The sequence below is a fragment of the Molothrus aeneus genome, chromosome 5 (assembly GCF_037042795.1).
Source record: "Molothrus aeneus isolate 106 chromosome 5, BPBGC_Maene_1.0, whole genome shotgun sequence".
Classification (NCBI taxonomy): Eukaryota; Metazoa; Chordata; class Aves; order Passeriformes; family Icteridae; genus Molothrus; species Molothrus aeneus.
Window position 1 is genome coordinate 9,704,246 of NC_089650.1, and position 23,803 is coordinate 9,728,048.

Consider the following 23,803-nt stretch of genomic DNA (forward strand, 5'->3'; position numbering starts at 1 on the left):
AATATTTAATCATAACTGCTGTAGTAAAAGGTAGATGTGAGTTGGGCTGTGACCTAAGATTGACTTATAACCAAATTATTTGCCTTAAAAGTTATATGGCAAATTTAACTTGCATGTGAGCCATGTGACTCACAATGCACATTGAACGAGGTGTTTCTGCTGGGAGTAGCTCCTGTCCACCCAAAAAAATCAAATCTGATATAAAAGATTTTACCATCTCCCACCTGCAGTACTTCTACAGAGTGGGTAGAGGGTGCCTACAGAACAGCATAAAAATGACAGCACTTTTTCACACCAAAGGGACTCAGTAACTTAGGCTGAATGATTTGGAAAATTTTTGGGGAAACAAGGAGCCATTTACCTTTCAGGACATTGTGTGCTTATTTATTCTTGCAGAAATATTTCCCAGATGTCATGAATGTTGTTTGAAAAGCACGAAATGCTTGCGGTTCAGGATGGTTGTGTTGCAACACACAGCTGTGTACTCTGTGCTCGCAAGCAAATACACTTTTATATTGGTTCTGTGGGGTTTTTTTTCTTTTTTTAGTGTAACAGTTGTGCCTGAAAACAGCAATTTTTTTAGAACACTCTAAGAAGTTGTGGCCTGCATATTTTCCATTTGTAAATTTAATTTACTAAGAAATGAGAGGTTGTGTGTTATGCGTACAAAAGAAAAATAATCATGAATTTTAGGGCATGCTCGATTCATTAGGATAGAAGGAAATTCACCAACAACAGAAGAGCAAGTCTAAATCTATGAATTGACTAGTAAAATCCTGCAAAATGTCCATATGTCAGTGATGTGCACGTCTGCAAATTAATTAATGAGACTGTTGATATTCTCTTATTAAATGCATTGATGTCTACTAAATAAATTGCTGTCAGCTCTAAAGAAATAGGAGCTTTCTGAGCTTCCTTTGTAGAGGAGCTAGTATAGGAAAGAGAGAAGTAACCACTTCTTGGATGTGACTTTTCTTGCCCCAAAGCAGATACCTAAACTAGACCTGCAGAGTCCCTTTTTCCCAGTGGCCCTGACTGCAGCTGAGAGGTTGGGACTCAGTTGGTTTTCCACCCAACAAAGCCAATTCTTTCCGTGCTAAATCTCAGCTCCTCCAACACCAAGGCTTGACAAAAGACCTGGCAGAGGTGGTCTTATATCAGTTCTACATTTGGCATTGTACTGGGGGGATGGATGGATGGATGGATGGATGGATGGATGGATGGATGGATGGATGGATGGATGGATGGATGGATGGATGGATGGATGGATGGATGGATGGATGGATGGATGAGAGGGATTTAATGGTTTGAGCACAGCTCCGCAGGGCTGCTGTTAGTGAATTCCTGGCGTAAACCAGAGCAGCCTTTGGTCTGTTGTAGCTCCATTCCAAGAACTGCACAGAGGTGTAAGTTTTGCATACCTGCACAGCTGGGAGAGAACCTTCCCCCTTTTCCATCCTGGCCATAGCTGTGGTGCCTCAGGGAAACAGACTTTGTGCTCACTGACATCACAGCATAGACACAGAAAGTGGTGATAGGCAGGTAAAGAGTGGAAACAAACAGCAAGAACTTGAGGGAATGTTTTTGTCTTGTTCTCCTTCACTGCCTAATAGCATTAGCTGAGAGATGCTACTGGGGTTAGCTCAGACTCTCTGTGGGTGGGCTCCTTGGGCAGGGAGACACCCAGCCTTGTCCCCTGGTTTGTGCCACCAGCTTGTTGCTGGCTTGTGGAAATGTGGTGGGTTTGTCTCAGAGGGGCCTCACAAGAGGAGATGTGAGGGTGGCTGCTCCAGCTGTCATTGCCTCATGCAGTAGGAAAAGAGAAAACTGACAAGCCACAAATAGGATCAGGCTGTTTCCAGGAGCAGATGTGGAGCTGCAATTGTTCACTTCATGGAGGGGGTCCACACCTTGTGCAGCTGCTGGTTCTGATGTTTTATGTCTGAACCTTCTGCTCCTTGCTGAGGTGGGGGTGCCCAGACTGCTGGCACCTCTCTGGGCACTCCTGCATGGGAATGCAGGCAGAGGCTCAACCCCCTCCTCCCAGCTCGGATTTGGGAGTGGTTAAGGGACAGTGCCTCCAGCACTGGCTTTGAGGATTTTGCCTCTTTTTTAGACAGTCTGTAAAACTAATGTGGGACATGAAAGGGAGAGGAGGAGGAGGGTTGAATGAGCTGTAAATATGAAAAACTTGAAAATTTGCCCTCTCTCCCAGGGAAGGAAGCATGGAAGCAAGATCCAGACTGAGTCATAGGGAATTGAGTGAATACCTAAAGAAAGGAGAAATCTTGAGGAGCCATCAACACACAGGATGTCTTTCTGTAGAGGAGGTTCCTGTATGGACCTGGGAAGGCTCATCCTCTCCTTGGTTTAAGAACTGAAAAAAAAAAAATTTTTACTCTGTGGGTGCATTGTTCAGCCACACTTGAGTCTGTTCCTGGGATGCACTCCCAGATTCACACCCTGCCCATGTCCCTGTGCTGAGGTGAAACTGTCCAGACTTTAGCCCCCTTGTTCTCCATGGGCAGCAAGACAAAGGGACACCAAAGGGTGTGCTCTAGCCTGGGCCTGCCCCTGGATACCATCAGGTCCAAGCCTTCTGGCTCATCAAGCACCGTGGTAGGTAGAATCTCTAGTCACCCACAGAGCAAACCACCCAGGAAAGGAATTAGTGTCCAAACACAGCCCAGATGGAAGGGTTGAGCCCCCATTGTGGGAGCTAGGGTGGACTGACGGCAGGGGGAGGCTCAAGGCTAAGGGCTGCAGAGTGCTCATGGCACAGAATTATGGCCTCTAACTGAGACCCCAAGATTAAGAGAATTTCAATGTGTTTTGTGAAAAAGTAATGTTTGTCCTACTCAAACATCCCTCAGGGTTGCTCATGCAGTTGTCAGACTACTGCATGCTCACATTTGGTTTTTTTGCTCCAAGACCCACATTCTAGTTTTCTGTTCAGGTCCCAGTTGCACACAAGTATGTGGTTACAGTGACAACTCTTGTTTTTCCTGTGTAGCTGAAGGGTTTTTTCCTGAGGAATCTTCTCATGAACTCGGCTCTTTTTGTCTGCTGGCTTTAGGTCCAAAATAGACTTGATTATTTCCACTTTTTTCTTATGTTTGCTCAAGAAGACCCATCTAAACACCTGACCTCAACAGGGTTCTAAGATTTTCTGATCACTGGCTCTTGTCCCTTCTCTTTGGTTTGCAAATCCTTGCCTGACTGCATGAATCTGTTCCTCCTGGACTGGCATAGCATAGAGCCATGCCACTGCTGGCAGTAGAGCCCCTGCAGCCCCTTCCTCACCTGTCCTGTGGAGAGATGTGTCTGCAGGCCAGATTCACACTCTGATGTGCTGGGAAGTGCTAGCAGCTCAGTCATGCTCAGCAATAAGCAGATTGCTAAAGCTCAATCCACTTTGCTTCCACACTAGCTGCTCTGTTTGTATGTTGGGGATGTGGCAGACATTCACTTTTTGCTTGTCAAACCCAATTGTTTTGCACTTGAAAAGCCCCTTTTGTCACCTCTGCCCTCATTGCAGGCTTGAGGGTGGCTGTAGGGACAGCACAAATCCACCAGCAGGGTCTTTACACCGACTTAATTTTAATGGGATCTGCTGTTCACTGAGGTACTCCTTGGTGTAGCCCTGTGCTGTTTATTTGTGCTGTAGAAGATGACAGCTAGGCAGCCAAAACTTGAATAAATACCTTCATCTGAAACAGAAGAGCACACATGAGTAAAGTATCATGCTTGAAATCAGGAAGACAGAACAGTCATGATGAAATTGTGTTTCTGTTTTGATTCACTGGATACATCGAAAATGTTCAGAGTATAAGTTGAGGCCAAAAAAAAAGATAAATCTTCCAGGTTTCTTATCAATACTAAAAAAGCAAAACTGAGCTCTTTGGGTTGACATAAGTGTTACACTTGGTAAAAATATTTGTTTCTCTGTAGTGATAAAAACCTATTGAAATCAGGGAAGCTTTTTTAAACCACAAAGTTAATTCTAAAAAAAAAAAAAAGCGAAGAAAAACCCACATTATTCCCCCTCAAAGATTGCCTTTTCTGTAGTTAAATTAATCATTTAAAAGATTAGAAATAAGAATTTCCATATACAAAAAGGATTGCCTTCAGTTTCAATTGCAGATTTTCCACATGAATTTGTGAATACACTAATCTTCTCTGAAGTTCTTTCCCTGCTGTATTTACAAGTAGTAGATTGTCAGCTGTTTTAAGTGGCAAATGTTGGAATACATCACAAGGTTGCTCAACCCACTGTGAGAGAGGAGCCTTCTATCTTTTCCTCAGTGATGGGACCTTCTCAGATACAGAGCAGGACTTCAGTGCAAGCTGCAGCCATCACTGGGTAGGGATCTAGCTCAAAAGCAAAAAAAAAAAGAAATTGATTTGCACCAAGTACTCCTGCTCCCAGTGTAAGTTACTGTCCCATGGGGGCAAGTTACTGTTCCACAGAAGGATGGGATGGGAGTAACAAACTGTAATAAAAGAGGCCTGCCACTTTCAGAGTCAGCAGAGACAACTCTGCTCTGTTTCTCTTTAGGAACTTCATTCCACAGAAAGTCCTACGTGACTGTAATCTCTGTGTGCCCTGCGAAGGCGCTGGCTCTGAGGTGGTTGGGATTGTTTCCAAATCAGGGGAAGAAAACAGTCACTTTGGCCAGGGGGTGTGCTGGGAGTGTCTGCACTGATAGGTGAACTGGCTGGCCTCTACCACAAGATTGTTTTCTCATTATACTGTACATGTGCACAACAGTGATCATTTCATTACACTGCTCCAAACCCACTTCTGTGGGGGTCCCAGTTGTTTGTTTCTCTGGGTCTGGATTGAAGGCACTTGGGATGGTATTTCATGTTCAGACTCAAGTGTTTATTATTTCTTATCAGTAAAACAGTCTCATTACTGGGAGTTTGGCAGCTTTTCATTAGAAGGCACAAAATGGCCAACAATCTCTTGCTACAAGGTCTTTTAGGACTAAACTATCCAATTAAGAACTGACACCTAGATTATTTTCCCTTTTAACCCAATAACTGATCCTAAAGAGCCCCCAATGCAGACTTTTCTGCCCAATTACAAAATGCCACCCAAACCCATGAAGAATCATGAAGAAGGAACTCAGGATGAACCCCTGTGCCCTCCATCTTGCTTCCATCCACAGCATACTAAAAATCCCAAAACCTCAATTTCTCACCTAAGTGATACACCTGCACTGCTCTCTCTAATCTGTTTCACATTTTTGTGGGTTCCAGTCTATCTTGAAGTCTGGGAAACTTTCTCCATGAATGAGGGTCAAAGTCAGTGCTCCCCTGGGGGTCAGGGCACCCCAGAGCAGACAGAGAAATATTCCCTGTGCCCTGGGTTTCCACACATATCCTTGTTCTTACCCTCCTCTTCCTGCGGCCACAAGAGCAGGACTTGTGGATCTAATTGATCACCAAGGGTTTGAAGAGAGGAGTGCTCTCTTCACGGGTGCTTGTGCAATGCCACACGCTGTCACATTTTTGGTTTGTCCTGCTCCACGTGTTATGCAGCCAGATTCTGCTGCAAGCCTTGTGCCAAATGTCAGGGTTGGGGCAGAGTGATGGATACCAGGGGCTGCTCCAGGGCCAGCTGCCTTCTGGCAATTTTTGTTGGCAGGGACCTGCTCTGAGATGCTTTTCCTCTATGAGTTGGGAAGGAAAACCCTAGGAGTTGTGAAGGAGAAGATTCTCTCTGTCTCTAGCTGAGAAGCAGGCCCTTGGACAGTAGAGCTGAATCAGATGTCTGGCTTTGCCTTTGCTTTGGGAATCCATGGCTGAAAGCATTGCTGTAACTTCCTAAGTCCTCTGATCTATGAAAATTAAGCACTGAGCTTATACTTGTGCTTCTGAAAGTGTCCTCCTTCAGGAAACCCTGAACTACACCATGGCAAGGGTTAAAAGAGCAACTCATCTCTTTTTTTTTTTTTTTTGTTTTTGTACCAGAAAGTGCAAGTAAAATTCTTTTTTTGGGAGATTTTACCCAAATTCTCACTTAGCGTTTATTAGTGGCACCATAGTGTTGTTGAAAGTTCTTCATCTGGTAACAATGTGGGGTCTCCTGATGAAGCCAAACTTCATTAATGACAACAGTCATGAAAACAAGCAACAGCTGGATTTCACAGCTGTACTTAGTTTTAGAACCATACATAGGAGCATTTAGTAATTAGTGAACAGAAGGATCTGTGAGTGTCATGGGAAGTAGTAACCCATAACATTTTCAGAAAGGATCCATCCATACTGGAAGCTTCCCTGTGCAGATATGAATGCACAATTTTCCTTTTCCAGTGACCAGGCCATTAAACAGAGGGTGGGACTAAATTCTCTTGGTAGTGACCTCAGCAAGACTGCTGGTGTAGTGCAGCACCAATCTGGTTTTCTCCTGCTGGTGTGGGGCATCTGCAGCCTAGGTGGTGCTCAGTTAGGATGGAAAACCTGGAATAACCTGGGCAAGGGGCTGGAGCTGCCTCACAGACTCTGAGAGGGAGCCAAGGCTGAGATCCAGCACTGTGAGGTAAGGCAGGGAGGGACATGGGCAATCTCCTCCCTGCATCCACCATTGTCTCTGTTTTAAATTGATATTTGTGTTGCTACGCCCTTCAAACTCTGTTAGAACTAATTCCAGCTTGATCTTTGAGCTCTGAGAATGTGTCCTGAAACTTCCTTCTCTAATGGGCACTGATGGAGGTACCATTGACCTGGATATTAAAATAATGAAAGCTGAGGTTTTCCACCCCTTGGAGTGGGGGTTTTAATAAAGGTTTAAGAAAAAAACAAAAACAAAAACTACAGCAGGCATATGGTTTTATGACAGGATGTGTCTATAGGGGAGGGACTCAACCTCTCCCCTGGTCATAAACCTGAAGAGAAGGGGAGAAGTACCAACCTGCTCTCTAAGTTCCTTGCAGCTGCAGTGGGTGGTGGGGTGAGTTCAGCAAAGACACATCTAATCTCACTCCATGGGCTCATCTGATCCCTACCAGCTCTAAAATAGGAAGGGCAGAACAGATCCATGTTAATAGTTCAGATGGGAATCCACCACAAACATGTGACAGTTGAGATCTTCCAAAGGTGTTAGGTTAGGAGTTAGATTCCATCAACAAAAAATAGCTCATAAAACTGGAATAACTTTTATTAGCTGATTTTTGAAGGCATACATTGTCAAGATGTCAATCTCTACTAAAAAGCAGCTAGAAATTGAAAACTGCTTTAAATGTACAATAAACCAAAAAAATGCCCCCATTCTCCTTTCTCAGGAAACTTTGTCTCCAGAAGTTAAAGCTTTAAAGAAAACATCATCTATTGGGAGAACTGTGATGCAATAGCAAGATTTGGCAACATCAAGAATACAAAAAAGTTCTGAACAATGTGAAACTATGAGGATTAAACACTAGATGGAGTAGTTGGACTAGAATGAAATTGAGATTTATAAGGCAACTCTAGTAACAGAGCCACTGTAAATATTTTGAAATCAAGGGCTTAGTAGCAAGGCACAGCACATGAGAACACACTTCTCCAGGAGTGCCAGTTCAGGGAGTTGGACATATGCTGCTGCATTCTTGCTCTAAAAACAGCCACCAGAAGAGTTCTCCCTTCAGCTTCTCTGTTGTGGGGTCCAGAAATCTCAGCAGAAAGAGGTAACAGGTTGGCTCTGGACATTGCTGAGTGGCAGATAGTCCTCAAATAAACAGCTTGACATTCTGTGGGAAGGTGATCTGCTTCTCTCAGGTGTAAGAAAGGAGGTAACTCTCTCCATGGGCTCCTTCCTCTGTCTTCGTTTTTCCCCTCTTTTCCTCACTGTCTTAGGTTGTGATGGTTTGAGGGTATTGATACTCCTGCTACTTTAAGTGAGTCTCGTGCCCACCCTGCAGCTTATCTCTTCATTCCCAACCTTTGCATCATTCTGTTTATTTTGGGGGCATTGCTGGGTGTCCAGCTGCTCACTGAGCCTGACTGTAGAGCTGGTACAGCAGAAGAGTCACCTGATCAAAAAACAAAGGGATGCAGTTTGAGGAGCCTTCAGCCCAGAGAAGAGAAGGTGCTGGGGTGATCTTATTGCGGCCCTCCAGTACTCAGAGGGGTCCTGTAAGAAAGAAAGATGGGGACAGAGTTTTTACCAAGGCTGTTAGTGATGGCACATGGGGTGATGGTTTTAAGTAAAAGAGTGTAGTCCAGAGCAGGCATAAGGAAGAAAACTTTTAAGATGAGGATGCTGAGACACAGCGAAGGCACAGCAGCTCCCTGTGCCTGCTCTCTGTCAGGAGCTCCCAGTGCCTCACCACAGGGCCAGGACAATGGGCAGTCTGTTTGGGAAGCAGGGCTCTGGAGGCCTAAAACAAACTGTCCCCAGGGCCAGGGACAGTGCTGGCCATTCTCTCCCTGGGCAGACGGCCCTGTGAGGATGGCATCTCTTGAGAGCAGCAGTTGGTGAATGAGCTTTTGACCTTTTCAACTTATTGTATTGGTATCTAGCCAAACAATTTGAGTTCATCTGTAGTGTGCAATGCTCAGGAAACAGAGCAGTGACATATATGTTTCCTACCAAGGAATAAACTGCCTTTTGTGGAGGAGTAAATCAGGCCTTTGCTGCTGGTGGCCAGATGCCCTCCTGCACTATGCAAGCACTGAGAGGAGCAAAGAAAACCCTAAAGAGGCTCAGAAAGAGGGATGTACAGCTAAAAAAATCTTCCATTTTTTCTTCCTTGTAGGTCAAAAGTAGATCCTAACAGCATTACTTTGGGGATGAAATCCTGACCCCACTGCAGCAGGGACAGCACTTCACCCCATGTAGTTTGGAATCTTCTTAGGCTTGAAAGACAAAACCCAAAAGTTTCTCCAGGGATGCTTATCACTATGTGTCAGACTCTTCTGAGGGTAATGGTTCCATGATTATGTGATCTTCAGGCCCAGATTTCCTCCAAGGATTTGTATATTCCTTCCAGGGACAGAAGCCCAAACCTGGCCATGGCATGCTGTGTCTGCAGCACCAGTGTGAGCCTGACAAAATGGCCAGGGGGCAAAGTCAATGTCCATGGAAACCCATTTAAAAGATTTTCTAAAAAAAAAAAAAAGAAAGAAAGCAGTATTTTCATATTCAAATTATAGTGCTCAGAAAAATGTTTGAGTTCAGTTAACAGGGGTAGATATTCCTGGACTTTTCTTTTAGACTTTCTGGCTGTTTTTTTTCCCTAAACATTTTTTTGTTTTCCTAGAATTTTTGTTTGCTTTTTGTTGGAAAAATAGGATTTTTAGCTACCTGTTGCTTACACATCAACATGGCAGCATGTCTGAGGTCAGGTTCCACTGGCTATAGTCGTCAATGCTACAGCTGCCAGTGATCTTTCTTCAGAGCTAGGAGACACTGCTGATGGTCAGAAAAGATATTTGGTGAGACAGAACTTGAATTTCTGTGCTAAAGAAAATAATCCTTCTCTGTGAGGGTGACTAGACTTGGGAGCAGTTGGCCAGAGAACCTGGAGTCTCCAAACCTGACTGGACATAGCCCCGGACAACCTGAGCAGATCATTGTACTTGCTGATCTCCAGAAGTCCCATTCAACCTCACCAACTCTGCGATCCTGTGATTTGAAACACCCAAGTTTTTACTTGCACAAACCTGGGCTGCCTTTTTTAGTGCAGATCCATGTTTCCCTTTGGATCTTTGCCCAACAGCTGCTCACAGCCCTGGAAACTGTGCAGGTGGCTTTGCAGGTGACTGAGCAGAGATTTGGCAGAAGCTTTTCTCACAGGGTGCCCAGCTGCCTGCTCATCCAATCTTCTCTCAGGATGCTCATCAGGACAGCATTCAGTTTCCCATGAGAGGGCACTCTACAGGTGGAATGCCTTCTTCCTGTGTTGGTGCTGGGGAAATGTCTCTGTCAACACAGACGAGCTCTCATTATGTGCTTGAGGGACTGGAGCTGCCATTTACAATACAATTCCTGTTTACAGCCTGTACCCTGCTTCCACCTTTCTCTAAGCCTTCAGCAGTGCCTAGTCCTTGTGATGGAGCTCTGCACAAGGGTGAATCCCACATATTTCTCATTCTTCCTTTCTGCTTCTCTCTCTGCTGTGAAAGTCCTCAAGTCCAGTGGCTGCTTTTGAGTTATTTGGATGGTGCAGTATGGTTTATTGACTGACACATGTATTTATCCAGTCTTTATGTCATATTCCTTCCCCCAAAAACTGTGGGACCAAAATTTCTCTTTCTCCTAGGAAAAAGGTATAAACTTGACCCACATTGAGTCCCGACCTTCCCGTCTCAACAAAGATGAGTATGAATTCTTCATTAACTTGGAAGGCAAGAATGTCCCAGCACTGGACAAGATCATCAAGTCCTTGAGAACTGACATTGGAGCAACAGTCCATGAGCTCTCACGAACAAAGAAGAAGGACACTGGTAAGGATATGCTGACAAGATTAACATTGGCATGGACTATTTATGTCATATACTGAGATTACTTATTTTTCCTGTAGTAAAGGAGATCCTCTTGGATCTTTATGGCCACATTTCCCTCTCTCTGTCTCTATTTTTCCTGTGCTGTAAACTTTTTCATTTGGAGATTTTCTGTAGTGTAAGTTTTTACCATGATTCTGACTAAGTCTCCTGTGAAATTAGGCAGGCTCTGCCACCCACTTTGGTGGGAGCAGCACTAACTCTCCATTACTCTAAGAAATCCCAGGGAGTTGCAGATTGTATTCTGCCTTTGGAGGGAAATAAGGAAAGATTTTTTTGAGTTGTCCCTGCTCCTAATTCTCAGAGATTTGCTGGAGTTGAGGCTGCTTGGTGCAGTGGTGGCTGCCTAGCAGATAGTCTGAGACAGGCTTAAATGCCTCTTCAGATAACAGATGTGATTTTAATAGGATTTCAGACTTTAAATACTTTAGGCCTGGATCTTCCTCTTCCTTCCTAGGAACAACATGAAAGGACATTAATACTTTCTTGAGATCAGTACTGGTAATCCTTTTACCGTTTCCTTTGTGTCCTACCCATGACATTACATTTGAAGATGAAAAAGGAGAAGGCAGATTCTCTTTGGAGTCAGTTTTCTCCATTCTTACACAAAGGGACAAAAGGTTGATTAGGTGATTTATGATCTTGTCAGATCGAAGAGGTTCACTTTTGGGGGCTTTATTATTTCCAGAAGAAAGCTACAGGACCTACCAGGGCTTAAGATTCATTTTTCTAGTTACTATGAAGAAGGTAATAAAGAATTTTATGAAATAATAAAGTTGTCTATAAACATATGCCAGAGTCAGACAGATATACAGCTCTAAATATCATCCAGGAAAGTCTTGCATGTGAAATTCTGACCTCACAGAAGTCAAAACTCCTGTGGTCAGCTGTAGGATTAGGATTTCACTGCATGTTACTGTGTTGATCAAAGGAGTTTTTGAGCTAGATTATCCTGTCAGCTTCAAAAAGGGACTTGATCCTCTTCTGTTGAGAGGATAACTTGTGTTTGTTAGTTTCAGCAATTCAGAAATATTATAAAATGCGAACAATTTATTGCCAGGGAGAGAGAGGAAGATTGATATTTCTTCTTGCCCTTTCTCTTTTTTTTTTTTTCAATTTCAACTCCTCTCATGAGCAATAAAGGTCCAGTCAAACTGAAATCCTCCAAGGACCGTATTTTGAAAGGTCAAACGAGCCCTGCTTAGGGGATGAACTGTGGGTGGCAAATCCTGGGCAGAGGCACTGCAAGGGCAGAGTGAGATGGGAACAGCCTGAGCTGTAGGAAGTGTGGTGAGATGCTGTCCTTTATCAGGGATGGCATTAACAAATAACAGGCCTTGTGGTGCCTTTTAGGCCAGCTTGTCTTTCAAATGTATCCTCCTGGCAAATCTGGTCATAGTCCACAGATGTGCCTGTGTGAAATCTTATTCCCAAAACACAGAACAAGAGCACTGTGCCTCCAGGGAGCACAGTCTCAGACAGATGGTTTATGGGGATGTTGCCACACTTGTCTCAGTGGGCAGGTAAAGGCTGGGAAGGTTTTCTTCCAGAGGCAATCTGGGATCCCACGGGACTGATTCTTTTGCTGCAGCCTAGGATGCTGTCATTTCTTCCCTGCAAAGGATTCATTTTGCTCCTGCTCATTATGTGAAAAACCTTATTTTTCTGTTTCCTGTGGAAAGCACACAGTCCCTTTTTTGAGGCACTGCTTTGGCACTCAGAGGAAATTTCTGTATTCTGTGCCTTCTGTATAGCTGTGTTAAACGCTGTGTATGTGATTTATTGGGCAAGGGATAAGTGAATGGCATTTTCTTTTCTTTTTTTTTTTGGGGTCACTTTAATTGCTTTTAGTATCTTTTCTTAACTAAATGCAACATTTAATTGACACATTCCAATAGTTACAAATATCAGATTTGGATCAACAGTGTAATTTTAGGTGAGAGCAGGCCAGCAAAGTGCTCTAAATTCAAATGTAGCTTTGGAGCTTCAGATGAGAAGGGCTGGCAACTGCTGAGCCAAAGGCTCTTTGTGTATGTGGAAAGATTTGTTGTAAAAACACAGTGCATCTCCTAGTGGCTCTTTTTGGAAATAGGATGGTACCTGCAGTCCACTTGGAGCCCATGAATAAAAATAATTAAATATTATTCTGTTGCAGCATTAGGGAAATGCAGACAATTTATTGCATTTCTGAAACAAGCTGGGAGCTGAGGATCTGTAGGACCCTTGTTTGCTAGACCCTGAGGCTAGCCAGAGCATTTGAGAGTGTTTAAAAAAGGGCTAAACCTGGGCCTTGAACTGCTATAAATTGCATAGACCTGTCTTTGACCCTCCTCACAATGGTCCAAGTGGAGGATTCTGCAGAAGTCCTCGCTGCCCCTGCTCTGCTGCCCCTCATATAAATGGCTTATTAGCATTCTGCTCAGCGTTTGACCCCACAGTAATTTGGTCACCACTTGGGTGTCCAGCACCATCCCCTAAATGCTGCTGTTTCACTTACAGACAAATCAATATTTATTACTGATCAGCCCACGTTTGCTCCTCAGACCTTCACAGAGGCCCAGTGTTGCAGGAGCTGGCCCTGGCAGTTCATTAATGGCTGTGCAGACAGACAGCGAGTCTGGCTGCAGGAGGGTACTGCAAACAAAACATGGGATAGATTCAGCCAGGGGCTAATTTGATTTGGTCTTTTGAATAGTTTCTGGGAGGGCTGGGGACAGTGCCCTGGCACGTCACATCCAGGCAGAAGACCCACCAGTAGCCTTTTTTCACCCTGGCCCTTGATGTGAGGGCTGTATGGACTTGATGCACTATTTGCCCCAAAACTGTGCTCAGAGTCTTTGATTCTTGTTTCCATGAGAGCTGAGAAAGCTCAGCACTTTCCAGGATCCAACTTAACAACTTATGCTGGTGCAAGCAGCACTAAGTCTCCTTGGGACTTCCCTTCCACAGCCTGCCATGTCCATCCAGCTCTGTAAGCTCAGAACTGCTCTCATTTAGCCACTGCTGGTGTTTGGGTAGGCAGGACTTGGTGCCAGGAAGATAAGTTACTTCTCCTGTTTAGGGAAAAATCAGATCACCCATCTCCACACCCAGGACTGACACCACATCAGCCTGGAGTCAGTTTTTCCTAGAGTCTTTAATGAGGTGTGCACCAAGTACTAATGCAATCTTGAGAATAGGATATTTAATGAAAGTAAGTCTGTATGGAAGGTAAGTCAGCAGTGGTTCAAACCCTGCCCAGTGAGATCTTTTTGATTCAGTCCAGCAAAGCCCTATAGACGTCACTGCCAAAATCCAGTGCAGACTTCAGCCCCCACCAATTTTTCCACACAGCTTGGACCCTCCAGGTCATGGTGCATCCCTGAGAAGAGTGGTTTTCTCTCTAACACTAAGAAATGCTTTGTTGTGGGGCTCCCAGGCAGCCTTTTTTCCCCAGTGCCTAACACAAAACCATTTACCAGTGTGCCTCACCCCAGGCTGGTAGTGGGGAGTCTGAAGCACAAAACAGTGAAGCAATTCCCCACCATCACACAAAGCTCAGTGATACAGCCAGGAGACAAACCCAGACAGAAAATGGGTGTAAGGAGTGACTCTCTCCATAGATCAAACACACCTTTTTCTACTCCCCCCTGCGACTAGTTTAAGTGAAGGAGTTGGGGGGTGCAGGAAACTTTGACAGCGAGGGGAGAGAGTGTTTCTGTAGCAACTAGGATAACCAGCGATGCATCCAGCAGCACAGAAACCCATCTGGGGACCTTCCTGGGTCTGCTGCTGCCATCTAGTGACTCGCTCAGGTCTGGCTTTTAGGGCAAGGAGAAGCGTGCGCATCCTGGAGAGGGGCGGACCAAATCCCCCTCCCGCCGGGCGGGGGAAAGGGAGGCACTGCCGGGGTACCGCTGAGCGGGTCCCTGCATCCCGGGATGCTCAGGCATTCCCAGCATCTTCCTGGCAAACAAATGTCCAGGCTCGCAGCACGGAGCCAGGCTCGGATGGGACAGAATCCGGGGTGTGGGTACTCTCTCTCTCTGCCTGGGGCCCCAAATCGAGCCCTGTAAAGCTGCTGCTGCTCCAGCGCCTCTGTGCAGGTGCCTCGCAGAAACCCAGTGCCACAAGCGTGCTGTGAGGCTCGGCACAAAGCTGAATAGTCCTGGAGACAGAGATCCTCTTATCCTGCAGGTGGTCCATCAGGTCTGGGATGAGCCCCATCACCAGGGCACTGCAGGGAACTCATTCAGCAGCTGCTGGCCCAGGATCAGGTTCACTTGGCACAGCCACCAAAAGAAGATGGGGAGGTATGGCCCGGCAGCAGAGCTCCCAGCTGAGTAGAGAGCCACAGAGGGGAATCAGCTGTTTTCCAAGCACTGGCTGAGCAAGCAACATCCATTTGCACAAGAAGGTCTCTCGAGGAATTGCAAACTTTTTACTGATAGAAGCTGCCCCTGTTCAGTCCCCTGTATTGAATTGCCATGAAGAAGCTTGACTTACCCTCTTTTTATCTCAACACATCACATCTGGAAATCCCTGTGATTCTTCATTGTCTTTCACCTTATGTCCTTCTGTAACGAGAGGGTCACATGGGCATTACACTCTGTGTGCTCACCGTGAGCACACAGTATACACCATGAGTATAGCATATGAGTTACATGGCAAGTGAGAAATTAAAGAAATTTAATCAAGTTAATGCATAATTGTGTAATGACTGCAGTGATACAGTGCTAGTCTGAGGTATCAGGATGCCATTTGTTGTTTTGTTTCAGAATCCTCGCTCAAGTGGGTCACCAAGTAGGTCTTCGGAAGAGTATTTCAGGCAGCCCAAAAATTATTTATCCTTGTTGTGGAGTTTCTTGTGATTCCTTTAAAGGGGATGATTCTGGCTTATTGTGAAAAGTTTTTGCATTTTGATAAGCCAAGACACCAGAAGTAATATACAGAAAATCATAAACATTACAAACCAGCTCTGCACCGAGGTTCAGATGCTCTTGATGTTCTGTATTCTTCCAACAGTGTGAAACAATCAAACCAAGCAAGTTGTCTTGAATTGCTGTTCTTGTTTCCTACTACGGGGAAAAGGATTGAAAGAATTTAGCCCCTTGCCTATGTTTCTTTATATATATGATGAAAAGATGAAAATGTCAGAAGGCAGCCAAAAAGCAAGTAACAAAGAAGGATACCAGTCTCTATTTTTTTTCTGTTTTACAGTACCATGGTTCCCAAGAAGTATCCAGGAGCTGGACAGGTTTGCCAATCAGATCCTAAGCTATGGAGCAGAATTGGATGCTGATCATCCTGTAAGAATTTTTTTTAGCAATTTCTCTAGTTACTGGCACTGATGATTCTCTCATTTAAATTTGCTCTTTTTAAGTACAGATCTTGTAGACTAAATTTCACATGGTGCAAGACAAGAAGGCTACTACATTTCTAGGGTTACAATCAGCCCAATCCCTGGCTGTGGAGTAAATCAAACCAAAAGTTGCTATAATTGAAGAAATGCCATGAGGTCTTAAAATTGTAGTGGTTTTCAGAGCACAGGGCCACCACAAGGACAAATCCAATCTTCCCAGGAGGCTCTGATGTAGTGATTCCAGGGTCACTTTGTATATCACTAACAAGAAAAAGAAGCAACATGGCATAGCTCAGAGAAAGAAAGACTTTTTTGATTCTTGATTACATACACATGATTTAGCTCAGTGTATTGTTATGTGGACTCTAAATCTGACATGGTACTTTTACGGTGAGACATGACAAAAGAAAATGTTTTTGGTTCAAAAACTTTATGGTTTAAATGGTAGCATCAGAAAGTTTTGTTCGTTGACTTAGCTGATAAAAAAAATTGTTTTGTGGTTTTTCAGTTTTGTTCAGATACAAGAATATTTTCTGCCTCTATTCCCTCTCCAAGCAAACAACAACTTACTTTCATTTGTCAAAACACACTGAGCTCCATGCAGTGCACCAGAAATTGCTGCTATTAGTTTAATTGAGATAGGGTGATTATAAATAAATTACATGCAGTGCACCAAAAATTGCTGCTATTAGTTTAATTGAGATGGGGTGATTAGTCATTCACTACCTATTGCTTAATTCAAGACGTGTTATGTACCATGCACAATGATTCATGATGTTCACTGTGGTCATATGAGAGGCAGAATGAAAGGAGGTACACTGAGCCAATGGCCCCCTTGTGTGTCATGTGGGAATAGACCAGGATTGTATTTGAAAAAAGAACCAAGGGAAAAAAAAAAAAAGAAAAGAAAAATATATAAAAAGGAATGAACTGTCTCTCCTCCAGTTCCTAGAATTAGTTAGTGAGTACTTGTGCCTTAAAAAAAGGTTCCAGCTGCTGGGGTAAATAGGTGACAGTCCATAGAGTGCAGAAAAAGAGAAATTAAAGAAGCCTGTGTTTTTAGGAAAGCGATGCATGGAATTTAATCACAATGACCTCCATGACAGGTTAACCTCGGACAGTGCATTTTTTTGGCCATTGGCTACCCCTTTCTGATTCACACCCGTGAATTTACACTCCATTTCAGCTGCCTCCTGTACTTGGCTGTGTTTTGTGGCCCATCAGTCCAGTTGTGCCATTGACCACTAGGAGATGCATTTATGGACTGCTGCAGTGCCCAGGGAACTGTTCCTATTTGCCCTGCAGAAGACAATCCTAGCTTGGAAGGAGGATGCTTCTGCACTCCAGGTGGTGAAGGCACTCCTGCTCCTGAGGATCTTTTAGTCTAAACAGCAGGCACACTGGGGTGGGAGAAGGGTTATCCCAGATGAAGATTTAGAGGTTTTATTTCTTATCCTTGGTTTTATTGCTAATTAGCTGCAAAGGTCAAGCTCCCAGCCACAAGGTCTATTAGACATTCTTTGTAGTCATTAATTGCCTTCAAATGGTTGAGTTTGTACTACAAATAGGGGGGTTTGGCGTGCTAAGTGGCTACTGATCCTCCAGCAGTTTGAAAATGAGCACTTTTAAGTGTGGTTCATGCTGAAAATCTGCCTAAAAGGTCCGATTGAGTTGATGAATGTGTTTCTAATGTGTTTTGATTCTGCTTCTCTAGAGCAGCCTAGCTGTGCCAGGGACAGCAACAAGCTTCAAGGGAAACCAGAAGGAGGGCATGGTTATCTGAGTACTGATAATTCTGGGCTGCCCTTGCCAGGAGCACCTTGTTGTTGCTGTAAAGGAACAAGTTTCCCTATCTTGTAGGAAGTGGAAGTGAGAAGAAGAAAGGACTTGTGGGGCAGGGGTGGTGGGAGACTGTGGCTGCTCGGGAAGCAGCCCAGGAAGGAGCGCTGCCCTGGCTGAGTGGAGCCTGGCAGAGCAGAGGCAGCTTTCCCACCGACCTTGCTGCTCTTCTTGGATGCACCAGCCATGCCTGAGGGTGCTCACTGGGAGGAAGGCTCTTCGCCTTTTGCCCTTACTGACCATTTTGCATGGACTGAGCATCACTGTTTCTCTGCAGGGGTTCAAAGATCCCGTGTACCGGGCCCGGAGGAAGGAGTTCGCGGATATCGCCTACAACTACAGACAGTGAGTACCCACAGCATGGAAGCAGAGCAAGCCCTCATCTCCTGCCCTCTCCTAGGCTGCTCACCCTGCTGCCTACCCCTGCTTTTCCACAAGCATCCTCCTGCTGTCGGCTTTTCTCTGCCACGTGTTTAAACTTTCCTGTTCATGCATTTATTTATCCCCAAATCGCAGCCAAACAAAGGTAAATTGTTCCAGGCACACGTTCAGAAGAGACATCATCTCCCTTCTCTCCCCACAACACCCCTCTTCCCCAGCTTTGTTGTCTAATTGAGCAGCAGACTGTTGCTGCTACAAAGACCTGAGCATTGAATAAATCTGGTATTCCCCATTAAACCAGGGCTGGGGGAGGAGTGCCTATCATTAACATTAAAGCAGGATCTGCATACACTATTAAAATAATGAATAACATATGGTTCTGATGCTAATCCAATGTCTGTTACTCTACTTTTATCTTGTCTAATTCAGCTGCAATCAGCAATTTGGGCTTTCACTTCCCAAGAAAAATAAATTAATAGAGATGATAAATTCAGTTAGAGCTTATTTGATTGCTTTCAATGATCAGATCTGGAGGAGAAAAAATTCTGTTCCCAGAGACACTCATGTGTATAGATCAGTACTACTGGGCTTGATTCTTCCTGGGACTGGTAAAAACTGTGTTTGCAAAGAAAAATTAACATATATTGTAAATTTTTGGGCTACAATTTGCACAGGATCAAAAGAAAGCCCTTGAGCCAAAGAGCTAATAATGTAATCACAAATGGAGAGAGAAAATTGGACTGGTTGATGGAAAGTACAAAATGTCAGGTGAAAAAAGTCAGAAAGCCACTTTATAGGTAGAAAACTTGGATAAGATTTTTGTGTCCAGGTGTGAACAGATATAATGTCCATTCTTAGATATCCCACAGAAGATACAGAGAAGTGGACAGGAGGAGAGGCACAACCAAAGTTATCAGGCTTCACTGAAAAGGAAAGGGTTCTTAAGTTGTGAAGGTGCTACACAGCTGCAAGAGTGAGATGGGTCAGTGATTGCTTGCCTTGTATTCTTCCTAACATTAATTTAATCCTCTTCTCTATCCCTTCTTTTACATCTGTTCTGTCCTCTTTCTTTGTGCTGTTTGCCCCTACTTTGCCTTTGCTTTTTTTGCCTCCTCTCATTATAGATTAACCCATTGTTTTTGTTGAATGCCCAATTTCCCTGACTTCTCTTTTCTTTGCTTTTAGCTTCCCTCCTTGCTCTGCCTTACTTTGCTTCTGGCCCCATTGATCCCTAGAATTTTTTTTAATTGCAATTTGAAAGGTTTTAAAGCCACAGCTTCCCCCAGTAGTCCTGGAAGGTGGTTGAGGATTATTTAGAAGTGCTATAGGAACAAAAATCACCCAGCAATCCTCATAATCAACATGATGTTTAAAGCTCCACAGATCAAGGAGAGCTGATACAGAGAGACAGAAGGTGATGGTTCTCCAGAGGAGCTGCCCTGAGGCTCAAGGAAAAAAAAAAAAAAAAAGTGGGAGATGGTGGGGTGTCATCAAGAGTTTAACAATGGTTCTCTGGGGTTTGGAAAGCTTCAGCATTGTTCCAGCAGTGTTGTTAAACCTATTAAGTTACTTAAACCCCTTTGATTATTTCAAAGCTGCTGGATTCACCTATGGCCTCAACATTATTGCTAAGGAATTGGTTATTCACAGGAGGCCAAACTGCATTGCATGTGATGTATAACTCCAGTTAGCTTAAACATGAGCTAAGCACGTGGAGGCCTGAGGGTGGGATTTAACTCATAATTGCTCCTTACAATTATAAAAAGTCAAACTGGCTGGAGTCTGCATCTGTTACAGTACAAAGCACGGATCAGAATTTCTCTGCCACTGCAACAGAGTTTTATGGAGCTGATGGTTTCATGTTTTTACAAAAACCATCCAATGTAATGCTTCACTAGAGCAAGAAGTAAAACAGCTCCTTCATATCAAGAAAGAAAAAACAAATTGAAACCAACATCAAGCAAGTATTTTTAGAAGAACACCTTCAAAAGACAAATAAGCACTGATTTATTTCTAGCACAATAATGCAAGGAGCTGTCTAAAGGCCATTATCTTAGCCAAGGTCAGTAGAGTCCTTTCCAGACACTGCCTAGGGACAAGTGAGGTTCCTTTTGCATTTGCATATCAGCCCAAAAGCAGCTCCTCTCCTGCACCAGCAGCTCCTGGCCAGTCCTAGTAAAGCTGCAACATGAAGCAGAATAAGAAAACTGTTTTGAAAATGGCAAGTGGGAAAGGACAAAGAGCATGTTGATGGCATAGGACATTTTCTGTGGCTGTTATTGAGGACATCCATTTTCTTTCTAGTGGCCAACCTATTCCTCGTGTCACCTATACGGAAGAAGAAAAGAAAACTTGGGGCACTGTCTTCAGGGAGCTGAAGAGTCTGTATCCAACTCATGCTTGCTATGAACACAACCACGTGTTCCCACTGCTGGAGAAGTACTGTGGCTACAGGGAGGACAATATTCCCCAGCTTGAAGATATTTCAAATTTCTTGCAGAGTAAGTTTGAAGCCCCTAAAAGAACCAAATGAAATGAAAGACCTCAGCTATCAGTGGGGGTGGTGCTTCCAGAGAAGGAAAAACAATCCCTGATTTATCAAATGTTCCCTAAGATGTTTGGGCACATCGCTTAGCCGGTGTCCCAGGTCTAACCCTTCTGGGGGTACAATGGGACAAATGCTCAGATACTGTGCTGGTTGTATTTCTGGGCAGAAAATTGTCTGCAATTGAACTCTATTTAATATAAGGATGTGAGAAACAACTGCTCACTATGAAAATTTAAAAAGGTTTATTAAACCTTAACAAAAACACAAAAAAGGACTGCATAAGGAAAAAGTTGCAGAGCTGGGAACTGCTTGTGTGCATAACATATGGCTGGTTCATCTTCAAGATGGATGCTCAGTCTTTTATACCCCTGGGGGTTGCATCAGCCAGCCCTGGCCCCTCCCAAAGTCTGTCAGTCAGCTCCTCTTTGCCATTGATCAGTGGAGATGCTTGCTTGTAACTGGGTTGGAGGTCAGGTGTTGCCATGCTGCCCCCCTAAGCACCCCCAAGCTTTTCCATTCCCCACTGCCCCATGCCAGGGACACCTGTGCAGCCTCTTTGTACCTGTCCTGGACAGCCCAGGCTGTCTGATGGCAACAGTACAGGGGGGAAGGGAACTGTGGGGAGAACAGAGGACATCTAAACTGCAATAACATAACTGTACATCACTAAAGCTTTTCTTAATATTCACACAATAGTGATCTTTTAACTGCGAGAGGCAATAATCTCATTATCCATCTATAACAAGGAGATTAAAGAAAAAACCAAAACAACAGCCATCAACAAACTTTTCCCTCTCTAAGGAGTCTGGATGGGGATAAATCAAACACACAGCTGTTTTTAAGGTGCTTTCTGTCTGTCCCTTCAGGCTGCACTGGGTTTCGGCTGCGTCCCGTGGCAGGCTTGCTCTCCTCTCGGGATTTCCTGGCCGGGCTGGCGTTCCGCGTGTTCCACTCCACGCAGTACATCCGCCACGCCTCCAAGCCCATGTACACCCCGGAGCCGTGAGTACCCTGCCACACGGAGGGTGTCAAGCTGCAGCACACCACCAGCAGGTTCAGACCAGCTGGGAATAACTGCCTGGGACTCCTGGGAACAGGGCTAAGGGACAGCAGCCAAGGGACTGCTCTCTTCTGGGAACGTTTATGGAGCCTTTCTAGTGTGTTTAACAGTCTGCATCCACTTCTGCAAGTTCTCCTGGGGCAGATGAGAGAGTTTTGCTTGTGTGCTGGCTGGGGTGCAAGAGAGCAGTGTACAAGGGCACTTAGCTATTAGCACCCAAGTAGTGCAGCAAGGACATAACCTGCTGCAAGCAAGCTTCTGACAGTAAGACAGGAGAAGCCCAGACTCCTCAGATGCCCAGAACTCATATCTTTTTAATTTTGGAGTGTTTCTCTCTGTCCCTATCTGTTGGGGAAGATGAAACAGGAAAGCCATATAAATATGATTGTTTGGCAAAAGACTTTGAGAATATAGAAATTATAAGTGAGATTGAAATTAAAGCAAGATTTGAGATACCTCAGTCACTTAACAACTGGAAAACAATGGTGTGGCTGGACTGAAGGTAATCCCCTTTTGATGAAACAATACCCTCTGCTTGCTGTACTAGATTAGTTAGTGAGAATTAGAATATTCAACGCAGAAGATTTATTGTATTGTAACAGGAACCTCACTCTCTTACCCTTTTGCTCTCTTACCCTTTTACTCTCTTACCCTTTTTTACTCTCTTACCCTCTTACGCTCTTCCCCTCTCATCCTCTCGACCCCTCTCTTCTCTTGGGCCTGCTCTGAGCTGTGGCTGGCAGCTCCCAGCAGGGCCCTGCACCCAGCCCCTTTGCAATAAACCCCAAGTTCCATGACCTGGCTGCAGAGATCTCTCGTCTCTGCCCGTCCCGACCGTCCTACCCCCTGATGCTCCTACACCTATCCACTGTCCTTTTCCACTTGCCATTTTAAAAACAGATTTCTTATTCTGTTTCAGGTTGTTGCAATTCTTGGGTTTTTTGCTTCCTACTTTCCATAAACTCTTTTTCCTTTCTTTTATCTTTTTTTGATTATTCTGATTTTCTTTCCTGCTTTTGTTTACCCCATTGTCAGGCTAAAATTGTCTTTTTTCTTCCTTTATTTCTTTTTTGCACATGTTATCCCCTTCCCCTTTCCATCTCACCAAATAAATTCTCAGTATTTGAAAAATCTAACAGTCCCTGCTGCTGAAGGACGTATGATGCAAAAGCTCAGAAAACCCTGGGGTTTGCAAGCATTTCCACCACAAGAATAATTTCAGAGCAAATGTTTTCCTATGAATGATATCTGCTGGTAGGAGCAAATGCACTGTGCTCTCGACTCTGTGCTGGCTCTAGAGCATTCTTCCAGCATTGCTGGACTTTTCCTGAATCACAGTTATTCAGATGTCATGTTTTCCTGCAGTGATATTTGTCACGAGCTGCTAGGACACGTGCCTCTCTTTGCTGATCCCAGTTTTGCTCAGTTTTCCCAGGTAAGTTATTCAGTGGTTATATTATGTATATAATCAAACACACAGTAATTCAGAGGATGATCCAAGAGCTGTGAAGGGTGGTGCAGATTCACTTTTAAGCATACTGTGTAAGAGTGCCTGAGGTGGTTTATTTATTGCTTGAAATCTGGACACAGTTCACGTAGGTGAAAACATAAAGTCCAACTCCAAACATGATCTTGTGTGAGTCGCTTTTTGACAGACCCTGTGAAGCCATAATTTTAACACCTTCCTGCAGATGTTGATCCTTCTGAGTGAAGTCACATAGCTCATGAGTCAGATGGATTATTACCTCATGGTGACATTCAAATGTTAGGGAAAATGGAGATTTTGTTTTGTTTTCCATTGAAGTGACATTGGAGGTTGGGTGAAGTGTGGAACTGTCTCAGCTGTAAGCATGGCAGAAGGCTGGAGAGGAGATTTCTTTTTGGGAGTGTTAATGTCTCTGGAAAATAAGCCAAACCCTAGTGAAGCAGTAAACTTTTGGCTGCATCCTACCAGAAAACATGGAAATACACAAAGAGAGAAAGGCATAAAGAGAGAGAGAAAGAAAGAGAGAAGGAGGGAGGGAGGGAAGGAAGGGAGGAAGGAAGGAACTAAAAGGAAGGAAAGAAAAGGAAGGAAAGAACTAAATGGAAAGAAAGAAGGAAGAAAAGGAAAAAAGGGAGGGAGGAAGGCAGGAAGGTTTGATGT

At 44.2% G+C, this 23,803-nt stretch overlaps 1 protein-coding gene across 1 annotated transcript in view; it reads left to right on the forward strand.

Moving 5' to 3' along the window:
• The window catches only part of PAH (phenylalanine hydroxylase), a 33,698-nt gene that overhangs the window by 4,429 nt on the left and 5,466 nt on the right, over positions 1 to 23,803 (forward strand). The window contains exons 3-8 of the mRNA XM_066550137.1: positions 10,248 to 10,431; positions 15,688 to 15,776; positions 17,946 to 18,013; positions 20,354 to 20,550; positions 21,464 to 21,599; positions 23,023 to 23,092. Coding sequence (XP_066406234.1) covers positions 10,248 to 10,431; positions 15,688 to 15,776; positions 17,946 to 18,013; positions 20,354 to 20,550; positions 21,464 to 21,599; positions 23,023 to 23,092 — 744 coding nt within the window. The remainder of the gene's footprint in view (positions 1 to 10,247; positions 10,432 to 15,687; positions 15,777 to 17,945; positions 18,014 to 20,353; positions 20,551 to 21,463; positions 21,600 to 23,022; positions 23,093 to 23,803) is intronic.